This window comes from Barbatula barbatula (assembly GCF_947034865.1).
Source record: "Barbatula barbatula genome assembly, chromosome: 18".
NCBI lineage: Eukaryota > Metazoa > Chordata > Actinopteri > Cypriniformes > Nemacheilidae > Barbatula > Barbatula barbatula.
This window is the reverse complement of record NC_136781.1, coordinates 16,725,294-16,740,016: the sequence shown is the minus strand read 5'-3', so window position 1 is coordinate 16,740,016 and position 14,723 is coordinate 16,725,294. Positions and strand designations below refer to the sequence as shown.

Sequence of the window (14,723 nt, the reverse complement as noted above, 5' to 3'; positions counted from 1 at the left end):
TTCAAGTTCTAATTGCATCATTTTAGGCTATAGGGGCCTTTGCCATCTTGCATCCAGCACTATACTTTGAACATAACCATCATAATAAGAAAAATAATAAGATATTTCATGTTATATAGCCAAATATTATACTTGTATGCACATCACACGACAATAGCTTACTCAAAATCTTGCAGTCTTTCTTCATCAGGACACAGACCTCCAGGCACGCGCGTTCACTGTGCGAGGATCATACAGTGTCCAGCAGGGGGCGCTGCTCTGATTCTCGAGCACTAGTGAAGCGCAGTCCCGCAGTAGTACGAGGGGTGCGTTTGATTATTGCACAGCTAAATGGCGGATGAGGACAAGGAGCTGTAAATCGAACAATAACACCTCACTACTCCGATAAAGCTTCTGAATCGCTTTGCTTCGCCGATGCGAACCCCACAGTCGCAGGGTGCAGTCAGTCGTATGCGACCATAGTAACCCGTTAATTCAGCGCAGGCACGAGCGATCGCGGATTTCAGCCGAGGAAGTCGCTCTCTTCATGGTGGTTGTGATATGGGGGACTCGTTAGGTCTGATCGGGAAGCGCCTGCTGCTGCTGCTCAATGACGGCGGATCCGCGGCGACGACGGGCGGTGAGGTGGAGCGGGCGGCCTGGCTCCGCGGCACCGTGCGGGCGGTCAGTTTGATCGGGCTGGCGAGCCCCGGGGTGGAGGTGAGAGCGAAACAACAACAACAGACCGTCAAACAAAACCACACGTAACTATTAACGCATTTGTGTAAACACGCGCGAAGCTGTTTAATAACGTAAAACGATATAATGCGAGTTCATGCGTTGTCCGTACTTAACAATATAGATTTTGAATAGATAGCAAATGTGTGGATGAATGCTAGTTAGCTAGAATGCTAGCTGCAGAAATGGGCTCGAGCTGCCAAGCCAGACAGTGTTTTGAATTGTTGTATCTTGGGGATTTATGGCATATTTGTTTGACGTAAAATGCTCTTTAGTTAGTCAGTTCTTTGCGTTTGTTGAAAGCTATCGGATTATTTAACCGCATACAACCCAATGAAAGCGAATGTTAAATCGTTTAACGTTAATGAGTTCAATGATCGTCAGTTAACGTTACATATATCGAATAAACGCAGCAGATGTAGAAAATGGAAACACGAAGTCACCGGTTGTTTACAGTTGCGGTGATATGAAACATTGCGGAATCAGGGTATATAAATGGTTTATTACTATTTTGTAAAAAGATAGAGGTTTTTAGAAACAAAATGTATAGTATAATGCAATGCAAGTCGCTTTTTAAAAAGGCGTCTGCCAAATGCGTAAATGTAAATGTCATGTAAATAAATAAAGCACGGTTTAGCTGTAGTAAACGTGTCATGTCGTGATGGATTGAGTTTATTTTGTGTCACCGAAGTTTGAATACAAGTATCGCGGAAAACTGCCCACTGTCGTGATTTCATATCTCATTTGTGAATAGTTCAGCTTTACAGCTAATACTTCAGTGAAACAATGATAACTAGTTAAACCATTGATAGTTTTGTAAGAAATAGGGAATCGCAAATACAGTGTTTATGAGGAAAACATAGTAAAAGTGTATTCATACGTTTGTCATTTTTATTAACACCATCATTCACTGCATGGAACATCGTAGATTTTTAATGACCCTCATGTCAATAGGGAAATAACTTCACTGTGCCTATTTTAATCATAATTGCTTTGAATCCTCTTGACGGCTTACTTTTTTGGTCCATTTAAAAGCATCACATTGTGCAACAGAACGTGAATTGTCATTTATAAAGGTCCTTCTTGATTTACATCTAAACTATTGACATGTTGTCTAGTAGAGTGTCATTGCCACCCTTCCCTCTCTATCGCAGGTGTTTCTGGAGTTCGAGGACAGCCCTTGGCGGCGGCGCTCCTGGGTGCAGGTGTACGGGGACGAGGTGCGTGCGGTTCTCATGGAGAGCGACATTGTCTGGGCAAACTGCAGCGACCCTTCCCTCGCGTCCGCTGCTGCTGCTGCGGGATCGACCAGTACCCAATGGCCTGCCCTGGTGAGTACAGATGTCATTCTGGTCATTTCGCAACAAAATGTTGTCTAGGATTTATAATTTGTTTGATATCAAATACATAACCATGTATTTTAGTAATTGCTCTATGTAAAAGGCAGTGGTTGTATTAATATCTTTTGTTTCAATATTAAGATGTTCAAACCTGTGGTTGATCGTGTGGGTTTGGGATCCACGGTTCCTGTCGAGTTGTTTGGGTCACGAACTTTGGTGTTTCTGCCCAACTGCAATTCACTGCACACTTTTGAGGTCGGTACCAATCTTATGATCATCAAACTCTTTACACTGAGTACATCGATACATAAACGCTGTCATACAAATACTGTGTGTTGTCTTGTTACTAAAGGCTGAAAAAGATATTAGGCATGCGCTGCTACAGGAGCAGTCAGCACTTCAAGCTGCCATCAGCAGCTGGCAAAGTGACTCGGAGTTGCAGGAGATCCTGCGGAAAGGTCCGTTATATCCCATGATAAATATACTACATGAGTAAAGCTACCTGAAGAATTGGGAATATATTCTGACTAGCCTAACTCTTATTTCATTTCATAGGATCGTACACCATTCAGGGTCGCAGGGTGCAGGTGTACCAGCCAGAGTTTGAGGAGCCCTGGGCCTTTGGACTTGTCTCTCAGCATGATCCTGTTTCACATATTATGGAGATTTCCATGGACCAGGTCTTCATGAAAGCCACATTCACAACTGTTTATATGTGCAAAATTTGTTTTATTTATCATGATTATGTGGCTGGATGTGACAATCGTGTTTTGTTTTTTGTTAACAGGGTGATGAGACACAGGTGGTTGATCCTCGGGTTATTCATGTAATGCTTGCTGTGGATCAGTTAGATGAGGTATGCCAAGCTTCCACTTTTTGGACGATTATCAGGATGACGTTGGAAAAGAGTATTGAATGTTTTGACCGCTCCAGGAGTAGTTTATTTCATTTGTAGCATCAGTGTTTATCATATAATAATCACATAATTTCTTATAGAGCCAAGATCGACGCAGGAAGGAGGGTGATGGTGGGAAAGGTGAGGGCAGTCGGCGTCGTCGAACAGCATCTGAAGGCGATGAAGACATCACTCTCAAGCGTTTCAAGGGAGCTGGGGAAGGCGCCTCTGACAGCCAGAATGGGAATGGCTCCAGCAAGGATGCTGAGGCTATGGTAACAAGCGTAGAGACTGCTGAAGTGGGAGTAGCGGAGGGAAAAGACGCAGGGGGTGGAGTAGGTGGGAGGGTGACCAGCACCTGTAGTCCAGTGGCGAGCCAAGGTTCCTCTAACGACAGCAATTCCTCTCAGCAGGACCACATAAGGACTGCAGGTCTTGTCAAGGAGAACGGCATTATCCCAAATCAAGAACGGACAGTATCTTCAGTATCGTCTGTGCTTCCTGCATCCACTCCAACACCGCCTCCTTTGAAACCAGCCCCTTCGCCTTTTTCTAACACTTTTCCTTCTTTGGGCCAGATGCCAAGTTTGGTGCCCGGGGCTCCTGCCCCAAAATCGTCCCCTACACTCCTAGCACCCGAGAGGGAGGACAGTGTTCTTTTAGGGTATCCTAAAACGGCTGCTCTGGTGTCTCCAGGTCCTGTGACCATCTCGTCACCTTCCCAGGACAATGCTTCGAGTGTGGCTCTTTCCGCTCCTGTAGATGCAAACCAGAAGTCCATGTGGGGATCAACACCAGAGGCGAGTCAGGTATGATGTCATTAATGATGTTGTCTTTCATACGTTACATTCAAAAGTGAAGTCATCTGCTGATTTGTTTTCATTATTTGTATTTTTAGACACCCAAGTCCACCTCACTAGCTTCTGCAGGATTTGAGATCCCTGCACAGACAAATGGCTCTTCCCAGGAGGACAAGCCTTTTGGGTTTTTTGCCGGTGCAAAAGAACCGCAGAGACGTAATTCCGATTCCTCACAGAACCTGTTCTTCCAGTGCATGACTCAGAACCCGAGCATCACTCCGGGCCAGTCCAAAGCCTTCACACCGTTGTCCGAGTGCCTAGCCAAGGATCCGCCCAGTCTGTTCAAGGCTAACGCTCCATCTGAGGGCTTCAAAAAAGCAGTTGTGGCATCCGCGTCCGCTGGACTGTTTGGTTCAGCTTCCGCTAGTGGCCAGTCACCACTGAAAGAGCCGCCTAAAGTGCCTGATATTAAACCAGCAGGCAATGGAATTCTTGCGAACAATCCTTTCGGAGGGGTGGGGGAGAAACTCCCAGCCTCTTTCTCAACAGCGATAGGCGGTGGCCAGGCTGCAAGTTCAGCAGAGGTACTGAAATCCTCTTTGGGATTAGGAACCAGCGGAACTGGCAATAGTGCGATAAAAAATGTAAATAGTTCTAGTCCTGTTACAGGTTTTGGTTTGCTTGCTGGCAACAAGGGTTTAGAAACTCATGAGAACCTTTTCCTACAGGCCTCAAAAGAGACAAACCCATTTCTGGCTTACGGCGGAGCTGTTTCGCACAGTCCGTTTAGCACGTTGTCTTCTTCGAAGTCATCACCTGCACCGTCCACATCTGCTGTACCACCTTCAGGCAGCACTAGTCTACTCGCTCAAAATCCTGTTAATGACGCCAAATCTAATTTATTTACCATGGCAGAACCCCCCAAGGGAATCTTAACCCCCCAGGTCGCACCTTCCTCTCTAAAGACGGTGGCTCAGGATGGGCAACAGACACCCAAACCAAAAGAGGGTTCGGAGGTAAGCGTGGGAAACTGGGGCAGCGCTGAAGGTCATGGTGTGCCTACATCTGACCAGACATCACAGAAGTTTGGTCTGGAGGAACGCGGGCAGTCAACGAAAAGAGACTCTGAGTCCAGTAGCAACAGCGACCTGTCTGACTTGAGTGAGCCGGAGGACAACTCGGTTCAAAGCCAGAAGACTGGGGTTCAGTCAGAAGCTGTGGAGAAGAGTAAGACCCAGCCTGCAGCTAAGAGTCGACCACGGAGTAAACCTATTAAAGGTAGTGTGCTTGACTTTTGTAAGCTCTGTAAACAAACCGATTTGAGTTTTGATATCAGTAGGGCTGTTCAACAATTAATTGTGATTAATCGCATCTAGAATGAAAGAAAAGTTTGTATTTACGTAATGTATGTCTGTGCACTGTGCATATTAATTTTGTATTAATAAACACATGCATGTTTATATATTTAAGAAAAATATAAAAATGAATAAATGTTTGTATACATAATTTAAATTGATTATATATACGCAGATATTTCCTAAACATATACGAACAGTATATGAACAGTATGTGTTTATAAATACAAAATAAATGTGCACAGTGCAAGGACATATATTATGTAAAAACAAACTTTTATTCTGGATACGATTAATCGTTGCGTAGCTCTATGCCAGTAGTTCATATTAATAGAATAAGTTGGGTTTGGTTCATTAATCTGTTTTTATTTATGTGTGGTGTATTTAGTGGGACAGTCAGTGTTGAAGGATCAGAGTAAGGTCCGGCGTTTGAAGCAGTCTGGCGAGTCCTTCCTGCAGGATGGTTCCTGCATTAACGTGGCGCCCCACCTGCACAAATGTCGTGAGTGCCGGCTTGAACGCTACAGGAAGTCACGTGAACAGGATTCGGATGATGACGATCCAAATGTGGCCTGCCGCTTCTTCCACTTTCGCAGGTTAAATGTGCTTTTTATACAGAACTTCTATTTTGACTCCACGTTTGTTTATTTGTGTATTTACGTTTTTTTTCCATTCCTCCGTCCCAACAGACTGGCTTTTACTAAAAAGGGAGTCTTGCGTGTGGAAGGTTTTCTGAGCCCTCAGCAGAGTGATGGCATGGCAATGGGCCTGTGGCTTCCTTCCACCACAGCAAAGGAGGGACTTGACCTGGACACCTCCAAATACATTTTGGCCAACGTCGGTGACCAGTTTTGCCAGTTGGTTATGTCCGAGAAAGAGGCCATGATGATGGTTGAACCACATCGTAAGTAACTTATTTCTGTTAAATTTGATTTTCAAAGTAATGCTTTTCGTGCCAAAAACTTTGTGTGAATAATTTCGCATTTAGGTAAATTCAAATTTAGTCTTTAAGGGACATTTCACCAAAAATGTAAAATTCTGTTCCAAATAGGTATAAATGTCTTTGTTCTGATGAACAAAGCGAAAGATATACGGATGAATGCTTATAACCAAACAGTTCTTGGCCACCATTGATCCTAGTAGGAAAACGACAATGGTAGTCAAAGGTGCCCAGGACTGTTTGCTTTCCTACATTCTTCGAAATATCTTAATACATTTATAAAGCAATTTTTCCTACTTTTTTGAAATTCAAAACATGGATGAACTCAACAGACTCTATGGTCCTGAAATTGAATAAATACAATATACAAATCTTTTCTCCTGGATTCTTGTTTCTCCCCCAATTCTCACTTGTAAGATCTTTTAAGAAATGCTTCTGTTAATGCTGCTTTGAAGACAAGTATTTTAAATAAAGTCTGCTAATTCTCTGATTTTGCAGAAAAAGTGGCATGGAAGCGAGCTGTCAGGGGTGTGAGAGAAATGTGTGATGTATGTGAAACAACACTCTTCAACATCCACTGGGTGTGTCGCAAATGTGGCTTCGGTGTTTGCCTCGACTGTTACCGGCTACGCAAGAACAGGCCACCTGAAGGTAAATGTGACAGAAATCTGTCGCAGGACTAAAATGAGAAATTAAGGATTATTTTTCCTCTAATGTTTACGCAGGATCATATGTTTTTTATTAATTAATGTTCCTATTAAATTCTGATGTTTGTACTGTATGTCTCTGACTCGTACTTCTGCTTTTTTAGTAGACGATGGCCCTGATGAAGATGTGTTTTCATGGCTCAAGTGTGCGAAAGGCCAGCCTCACGAACCACAGAACCTCATGCCAACTCAAATTATACCTGGCACAGGTTAGGGCATTTGCTCCTACTAGAGAACATGAAACATGAACTGCTAAAACAAGGTGATAAACATCGTTGATTTGTTTTCCTCTTATTATTTTCCATTAGCCTTGTATAGCATAGGTGACATGGTCCACGCAGCCAGAGGAAAATGGGGGATCAAAGCTAACTGTCCCTGTATTAGTCGACATAGCAAGCCTTTGGTGCGGCCGAGTGCTCCAAATGGCCTTTCACAGGCAAGTTGCTAATGATCTCCAAACCATGAATTATTATTTGAACACGTATGGATGTCATGAGTGTTTTTCTTATAATTGATGCAGTCGGGTGCAGTTCACAGTACAGGGAATGGAGCCACCCCAACCCCACCCCGTCCTAATGGGGAATCTGCGGCAGGTATGGTGGTTAAAACGGAACCAGTTGAAGAGGGGGTCACTACAGACACAACATCAAGCACTAGTGCGGGAAACAGCAGCACAACTATTCCTCCTCCTGTACAGACGCAAGGCACAAAAGATAGTAAAGGCCATTCCTCAGCCCTTCACTGGCTGGCTGATCTGGCCACGCAGAAGGAGCCAAAAGGTGAGAAAACAGATTAGAAGTTCATCTTTAATTGATTATATAAAAATTCTTTGCATGTACTCTTACCAGACAACAAGGTGCTCCCTTTTAGTGAAGTATCTCTTGTTTTATGTCAGAGTCGCTCCGCTCCATGATGGGGCGTGACTCGCGTGCTCCGTTCGGTCTGGATGCCTTCAGCACTCTCTCCAAACCATCAGGATCTACCCCTAAGCTCTTCAATAGCCTGTTGCTGGGGTCCGGTCCTTCCCAACCCAAAACCGAAGGAAGCCTCCGAGATCTGCTTAACTCTGGTCCTGGGAAGCTTCCACAAGGTTCCACGGAGGGTGGAGTCCCGTTCCCTTCAGTATTCTCCACAGCAAGTGTATGTGACAGTGCTTTAACTTGCATACATCCATTTATGGGGCTGTTTTGTCATTAAACATGCATTTTGGGTAATAAACTAATTTTGTCCCCGCAGGCTGATAAGATGAAGGGAGGCCTCCCAAACTTCTTGGATCATATCATTGCGTCGGTGGTTGAGACAAAGAAGGCGGAGAGTCGGCGCGCATCGGGGTCGGCAGAAAGCGGAGAGTCTGGGAGTGTTCCTCGCAGAGAGGGCTTGATGGGTCTTAGCGTTCTAGACTCCCACACATCCCACTCATGGCTGTGTGACGGACGCCTGCTGTGCCTGCAGGACCCTAGCAACGGTAACAATTGGAAGATCTTCAGAGAGTGCTGGAAACAAGGACAGGTCAGCAAAGAGAGGGTTGCAAACGTTCTTAAATAATACGAATTCTGTCTGATGCTCAGATGTTTCTTCTTTTGTTTAGCCTGTGCTGGTCTCAGGCATACACAAGAAGCTGAAGAGTAACTTGTGGAAGCCTGAGGCCTTCAGTAAGGAGTTTGGAGACCAGGATGTGGACCTGGTCAACTGTAGGAACTGTGCAATCATCTCTGATGTCAAAGTCAGAGAGTTCTGGGATGGCTTCCAGGTCATTTCCAGTAAGTACTGCCAATTGAGAACGCCAGCTTAGTATACTACCAAGAAATAATTGTTTTATAAAAATGTTCTTTATTTTCTAGAACGATTACAAGGTGGAGATGGTCAGCCTATGGTACTAAAACTGAAAGATTGGCCTCCTGGAGAAGATTTCAGGGACATGATGCCCACTCGGTATGTTTAGTGTTATATGAAGCTTTTGCATTGCTTTAGCATTCTTACGTTCCTTTGTCTGCAGGTTCGATGATCTCATGGACAATCTTCCTCTACCAGAGTACACAAAAAGAGATGGCCGTCTTAACTTGGCCTCTCGTCTTCCTAACTTCTTTGTTCGTCCAGATCTCGGCCCTAAAATGTATAACGCCTATGGTAAGGGATCTTTATTTAACTTCCTACTGGTACGCATTCGATTTTTATTGATCTTTTCTTTAATCCGTTTCCTTTGCGTCTATCTTTTCAGGGCTGATTTCCACAGAAGATAGGAAGGTTGGCACCACTAACCTGCATCTTGATGTATCCGATGCAGTCAACGTCATGGTGTACGTTGGCATCCCAGAGGGAGATGACAACTATGAAAATGGTAAGTGTTAGGCTTTTGTTTAATTTTACATTAAAGCCTATAAAGCATTTGAAACGCATCGGTCAGACAGTCTTGTCACTATCAAAATAAAACTTGGCCCTTGTGTCCTCACCATTTCATTGTAGTTTTGGAAAAGCTCCATACCGTCCTCACAATGTCTGTGTGCTGTCAAGCTTACCTGAACAGTATACTCGCAGCTAGTATATAGATTGTTTGGGTCCACTACTGGTAGCATATTAAAAAGATAAAGTTCCTAACAAAAGTATTTAGACCTGCATTGTTATTGTGAGGATTCTGACCTAGTCTTTCTCTTAAAGGTGCAATAGCACCCGAAGACATTTGAGTAGCGTTTAATCCAAACGAAAGCAAATGAAAGACGTAATAATGCTGTTTATTCTCGAAAGGATTTCATTGCTTTAATCGTTTCTATTCACATATAGTTCACTCACTTGTTAGCAAAATGTAGCTTGTAAAAAGCATCCAGTACGTCAGCGTCGTAACAGCTCACAGACCCGTGGGCTGGATGCAGTCGAGGCCTTTTGAACGGCCTGTGCTCTTGAGGTCTTATTACTTTTGATTGTTGCGCAATTTCTCATTCACAGAAGCAGACCTCGCTGGATTCAAAGGTCTGTGCCATTTTTTTTTGTCTCACCTCTCAGGCATGCACTGCTCACTTTTCTTGTCCTCTTTTGGTCTTTACTTTCATTGCTTTAATCCATATTTTGTAACCTGCACAATTGACTGGATGGAAAAAAAATTGAAGTTGTTTACAGCTGTCGCAAGTAACACACTTAGAAATGTTGCCAAATTACGAAATATTCTATGTTTTGCTGACGCGGAGAAGCTTATTCATGCATTTATGACCTCAAGACTTGACTACTGTAGTGCACTACTTCGTGGTTGTCTTGCATCATCAATAAACAAACTACAGTTAGTTCAGAATGCAGCTGCCAGAGTTCTAACCAGGTCCAGAAAATATGATCACATAACCCCAATTTTATCAACCCTTCACTGGCTACCCATTAAGTATCGTATTGACGTTAAAGTTCTTTTAATCACTTATAAAGCCTTAAACGGTTTAGCCCCTGCCTACCTAACAGAGCTTCTATCACACTACAAGCCATCACGCTCTCTAGATTAACTAAATCCACCAAAGGGGGTCTAGTATTTTAAAACTATTTTAACACATATTTACATTTCTGTACAAATGTGAACGCATTTAAACTGTTCCACAGAATTCTACAAATTCTTTCAAAATTTTTGCACAGAATTAACAAAAAAGTCTCCATATGACCCTGGTATGGAATAATGTCCATAGAAAGTACAATGTGCAGTTTTATTTTCATTTAAAAGGGTTACGTCTATTTATTATCAAAGTGTTTGTCAGTAATGCAGCTATTTTGGGGGGAAAATGTGAATAATTGCACAAAGGAGAGTAATAAAATTCCCTGCGCACACCACCAAGCGAAAAGAGGTCACGCGCTCTCAATGAGCACGATCGCTTGACGTCATTTTACCTGTTGAAAGTCGGAGGAGGCGCCGTGTCACCCGTTTGGAGATATTTTAAGATAAGCGATGATGATAAAAGTAGAGCAGACTGCAAACTATGCTCTGCTAAATTGTCAATAGAAATAGCTCCTTTAACACCAGCAATTTGTTTAAACATCTAAAGAACCAGCATAATGCCGCGTTCAAAGAGTTCGCTAATGCTAGCACCGGTAAATTGCAATAACCAACTTTGCAGCCAACGCTGGAGAAGCGAGAGAAAATTTTCAGAGACAAGCTCCGGTCAGTAAAAATGTCAGAGGCTCAACATTAAGCCTGTTCACATGCTTGTGCTTCAGACACGTGAATGACAGATTTAAAACTGAAGAAATATTCTCACCAGTGTTCGATCAGCTTTGACATATTTAAAATTGCATATTTGTGATATGTTTTACCTTTTATAAAGGGTGTTTTCCCCATAATCTTTTTTTAGTATTCTTAAATTTGATCAATAAATTAAACTAGAATAAGACACTAGGGCTGTTACCAATCAAATTAAATCATTTACAACACTGACTACATTAAACAACGTTATGAGATTGTTTTAAATATTTTTACAAATAGGAAATGTTGGAAAGAATGTTTAAACATGAAAGATTGAACTCGTAACGGTACTCGGTATCGGCAAGTACCCAAATGTAAGTACTTGTACTTGGTCTAAAGAATAGTGGTATCGGTGCATCCCTAGTTTGTAATGTACTTTAAGGCAACCCTAAATGTTTTTCCCTCCTTCTCTAAGCTTTTGCCATCAGTTGTTAAGCTTTAAAATAAGCATTGCAAATATTATTTTCGGTTGCTCTAACTAACATGCTTAAATATTGAAGAGAACGACTGAAGACCTAACAATATTATTCAAGGGATACGTCATCCAAAAAGTCTGTCATCATTTGCTCACCTTCAAGTTGTTCCAAATCTTTATAATGTATTTGTTCTGATGAAAACCGAGAAAGATATTTGGAAGAATGCTTATAACTGAAAAATACAACGGTAGTCAAAAGTGCCCCAGAGCTGTTTGCTGTCCTACATTCTTCAAAATAGCTACTTTTATGTTCAACAGATTAAAAAAACTAAAAATAATTTTCCTACTATGGTAGTCAAAGGATTCCAAGAACTGTTTGGTTACAAGCATTCGTCCAAATATCTTTCTTGGTGTTCATCAGAACAAAGAAATGTATAGAGATTTCGAACAAGTCGAAGGTGAATAAATGATGACAGTTTTATTTTTGGGTGAACTATTCTTGAAGACAAGGCAGGGCTGTACAGTTGTAGCACAAGTCTGTTATCATCTTAAAAAAAACACAAGCGCAAGTCATCACATAAATAGACAGGTAACTGAAAAAGGCCTTAACTTTATATAAATAAATACATTTGGGCCATATAATTTAGTTTTTTCCTTTTTAATATCTCGGAGTTCTGTTTTTTTAATGCATTACCATACAGGAGTAAATACATATATACTATAATATTTACTACTTTAAACTGCAGTTACATTATTGTGTACTATGTCATTTACTGTAATATTTACTATAGTAAGGTTCAAATATACTAGTTTATGAATTTACAACAAGTAAATATTTTTTAATCCCTTTTATTTTGAAGGGTTTTCCAGAGTGTGTTTGACGGAAGCTTCACTCAAACAGTGAAACACTCGTAAAATAAGCTCAGAACAGCTCTGTGGATGAAGGTCACGTGTTCATGTCCTTGTATAGTGAGATACAGACAAATCCATGAGTGTCACGCTTGTAACATGTTAAACGGTGCAACTCATTCACTCATAGATGCGCAGAACAAACAGAGGACATTTAAATAGTAGAATTCCGCTTTCGTGATTCCTTCCATGTTTTCCCATATCGTGCAGAACATAGGGCTCTAGATTAATGGACTCGATGCAGCCGGAGAACACGCTTTAATTGCAAAAAACGAAAATAAATAGTGGTGCGCCATTAGTTCTTCTCACACACACACGAACAAGCACAACAAACGCACTTCACACAAACAAGCGGCCACAATCACACGCGTGCTACACTATTATATTTATTGTGAGCGCAAACCGATTTTTTTGTAGCAGCCCTGCATGGAGTAATGTGGAGTTTGCATGTGTGCCTGTGTGTGTGTTCTGACCTACCTATTATTACTACAGAGGTGATGCAGACCATAGAGGAAGGTGATGTCGATGATATGACTAAGAGAAGAGTCTATGAAATGAAAGAGAAACCTGGGGCTCTCTGGCACATCTACGCCGCCAAAGATGCTGAGAAAATCCGTGAGCTTCTACGAAAGGTGAGAAAACAAATCCGCCTCTATTGAGTCATGAATTACCACTGAGTTTAGAATTCGGATTTGAATTACAAAAAAATGTTTTACCCACCAATGTAGGTCGGGGAGGAGCAGGGTCAAGAGAACCCACCAGACCACGACCCGATCCACGACCAGAGCTGGTATCTGGACCAGGCGCTGCGTCACAGGCTGTACGAGGACTATGGGGTCCAGGGCTGGTCCATCGTTCAGTTTTTGGGAGATGCTGTTTTTATCCCAGCTGGAGCACCACATCAGGTTAGGATTGAGGTTATGCAAATCTTGCTTAATTTAATCCAAAATCACACACTTGACACTCATTTACTCAATGTGGTTTTTCAGGTGCACAACCTGTATAGCTGTATTAAGGTTGCAGAGGACTTTGTGTCTCCCGAACACGTGAAGCACTGTTTCAGACTGACGCAAGAGTTCCGCCACCTTTCAACCACTCACACAAACCACGAAGACAAGTTACAGGTACCACTTGAGTTTAGTATGTAGATGTTAAGAAAATAAGTAATCCTAGAATATAAATCACAGTAATTACGTCTTTTTTATGTCATTACAAACCTGTATGTTGGGCATTTGTTCACTTTCTCAGAAATCAGATGTTTGATTATTCATGCTACACTTTACATTTGCATTTATTTATTTTTTTGTATGTGGAAAGGAGCACTGATAATATACCATTTTTGACCATCCTTTACAGGTGAAGAACATCATCTACCATGCAGTGAAGGATGCCGTGGGAACGCTAAAAGCCCACGAGTCCAAGCTATGCCGCTCTTAAGCGCCGAACTGATGATGGAGAGATTACGTCTTGGTTGGATAAACCCAGCGAAATCAAATAAGCTGTTTATAATGGAACGTATCTGCGTTTTGCTAGGATGAAGATGCTGCTTCATCAAGTGTTACGAAATCATTGTTTAGTTTTTCAATCGTATTCTCTGTATTTAAAAGTCTGTTCTTTTCTAAGCGTTTAAAGTTTGTTGGACTGTGCAGAGAGCTGATATTAACTGACATGCATCTTTTAAAAAGGTTTCTTCATGACTTCTGTGAAAAAGTGAGCACTGGGTTTCTTCAAGTACATAATTTTTTTGTGCTCTTCAATGAAGGAGAGCTTTTAGTTGGGGGTCAACAGACATACAATTAAAAGATTCCTGCCACCTTTTCCAAACAAGGTGGACAGGAGCATGGAAGGGAACTAGACCAAAGTTTTGTATTTTTAGTTTTTTCTCAAGATGAGAAAATTGTTCTTATTTGCATTTTTTGTAATACGCCATTAGTTGCTATTTCTCTGACAACAAGCGTTAGACTGGCTTTGTGGAGTTATCATTAAAAAATCAACAATTCCAGTTCGGCAGAACTACTGGTCATTCATATGTACCAATATATATATTGATCTTAGCAGTGTGTATTACTTTTTCCCAAAATAAAGGTTTACAAAAAAGGATTTGGCCCTGTTATTTAGAAAAATTCTCAGAAACCTGTTTGTTTAATCTTATTTTATTTTGTAAGCCATTTTGTGATGTATGGATGATGCAATAAACTAAAGCTTTTGAAATATAGACCACATTGTTTGTTTGAATTTCTGTCATGTTAACGTTGACATTTGAAATTTAAAACAAGCAAAAAAGTTTGTATCTCAAGCAGTAGTTTACAAAGTTTCGTTTAGCCTTACACTTGGAAAACAATATACATTAAATTATTAAACAATATTATTACAATAGTAAACAATATAATTTCTGTAACTTTTCTTTCATCTTTCTTTGATAAAATTCTGCAATAAAA

The 14,723-nt window shown here is 41.5% G+C and overlaps 1 protein-coding gene across 3 annotated transcripts; it reads left to right on the top strand.

Annotated features, from left to right (window-relative positions):
- Nucleotides 1-292: 292 nt before the first annotated feature.
- On the top strand, nt 293-14,518 carry kdm3b (lysine (K)-specific demethylase 3B). Of its 3 annotated transcripts, XM_079480458.1 has the most exons (26): nt 293-699; nt 1,872-2,048; nt 2,199-2,312; nt 2,410-2,515; nt 2,613-2,737; nt 2,845-2,913; nt 3,054-3,761; nt 3,851-4,396; nt 4,481-5,030; nt 5,496-5,703; nt 5,797-6,011; nt 6,546-6,698; nt 6,859-6,963; nt 7,063-7,190; nt 7,275-7,533; nt 7,650-7,894; nt 7,991-8,263; nt 8,343-8,514; nt 8,596-8,686; nt 8,751-8,881; nt 8,973-9,092; nt 9,695-9,718; nt 12,778-12,917; nt 13,014-13,190; nt 13,275-13,409; nt 13,642-14,518. In XM_079480458.1, the coding sequence occupies exons 1-26, from the start codon at nt 541-543 to the stop codon at nt 13,720-13,722; spliced, it is 5,211 nt and encodes a 1,736-aa protein (XP_079336584.1). In that variant the 5' UTR covers nt 293-540; the 3' UTR covers nt 13,723-14,518. The 3 variants fall into 3 exon arrangements, with proteins under 3 accessions (XP_079336584.1, XP_079336583.1, XP_079336582.1); XM_079480457.1 differs by having other exon boundaries at nt 3,851-5,030; nt 6,862-6,963; XM_079480456.1 differs by having other exon boundaries at nt 3,851-5,030.
- Nucleotides 14,519-14,723: the final 205 nt, after the last annotated feature.

Coding starts and splice junctions, on each gene's coding strand:
- kdm3b (XM_079480456.1), top strand. CDS start 541: ATGGGGGACTCGTTAGGTCTGATCGGGAAGCGCCTGCTGCTGCTGCTC. Junction 2,516..2,612: donor GCAGGAGATCCTGCGGAAAG/GTCCGTTATATC, acceptor TTCATTTCATAG/GATCGTACACCATTCAGGGT. Junction 9,093..9,694: donor AGATGACAACTATGAAAATG/GTAAGTGTTAGG, acceptor TCTCATTCACAG/AAGCAGACCTCGCTGGATTC.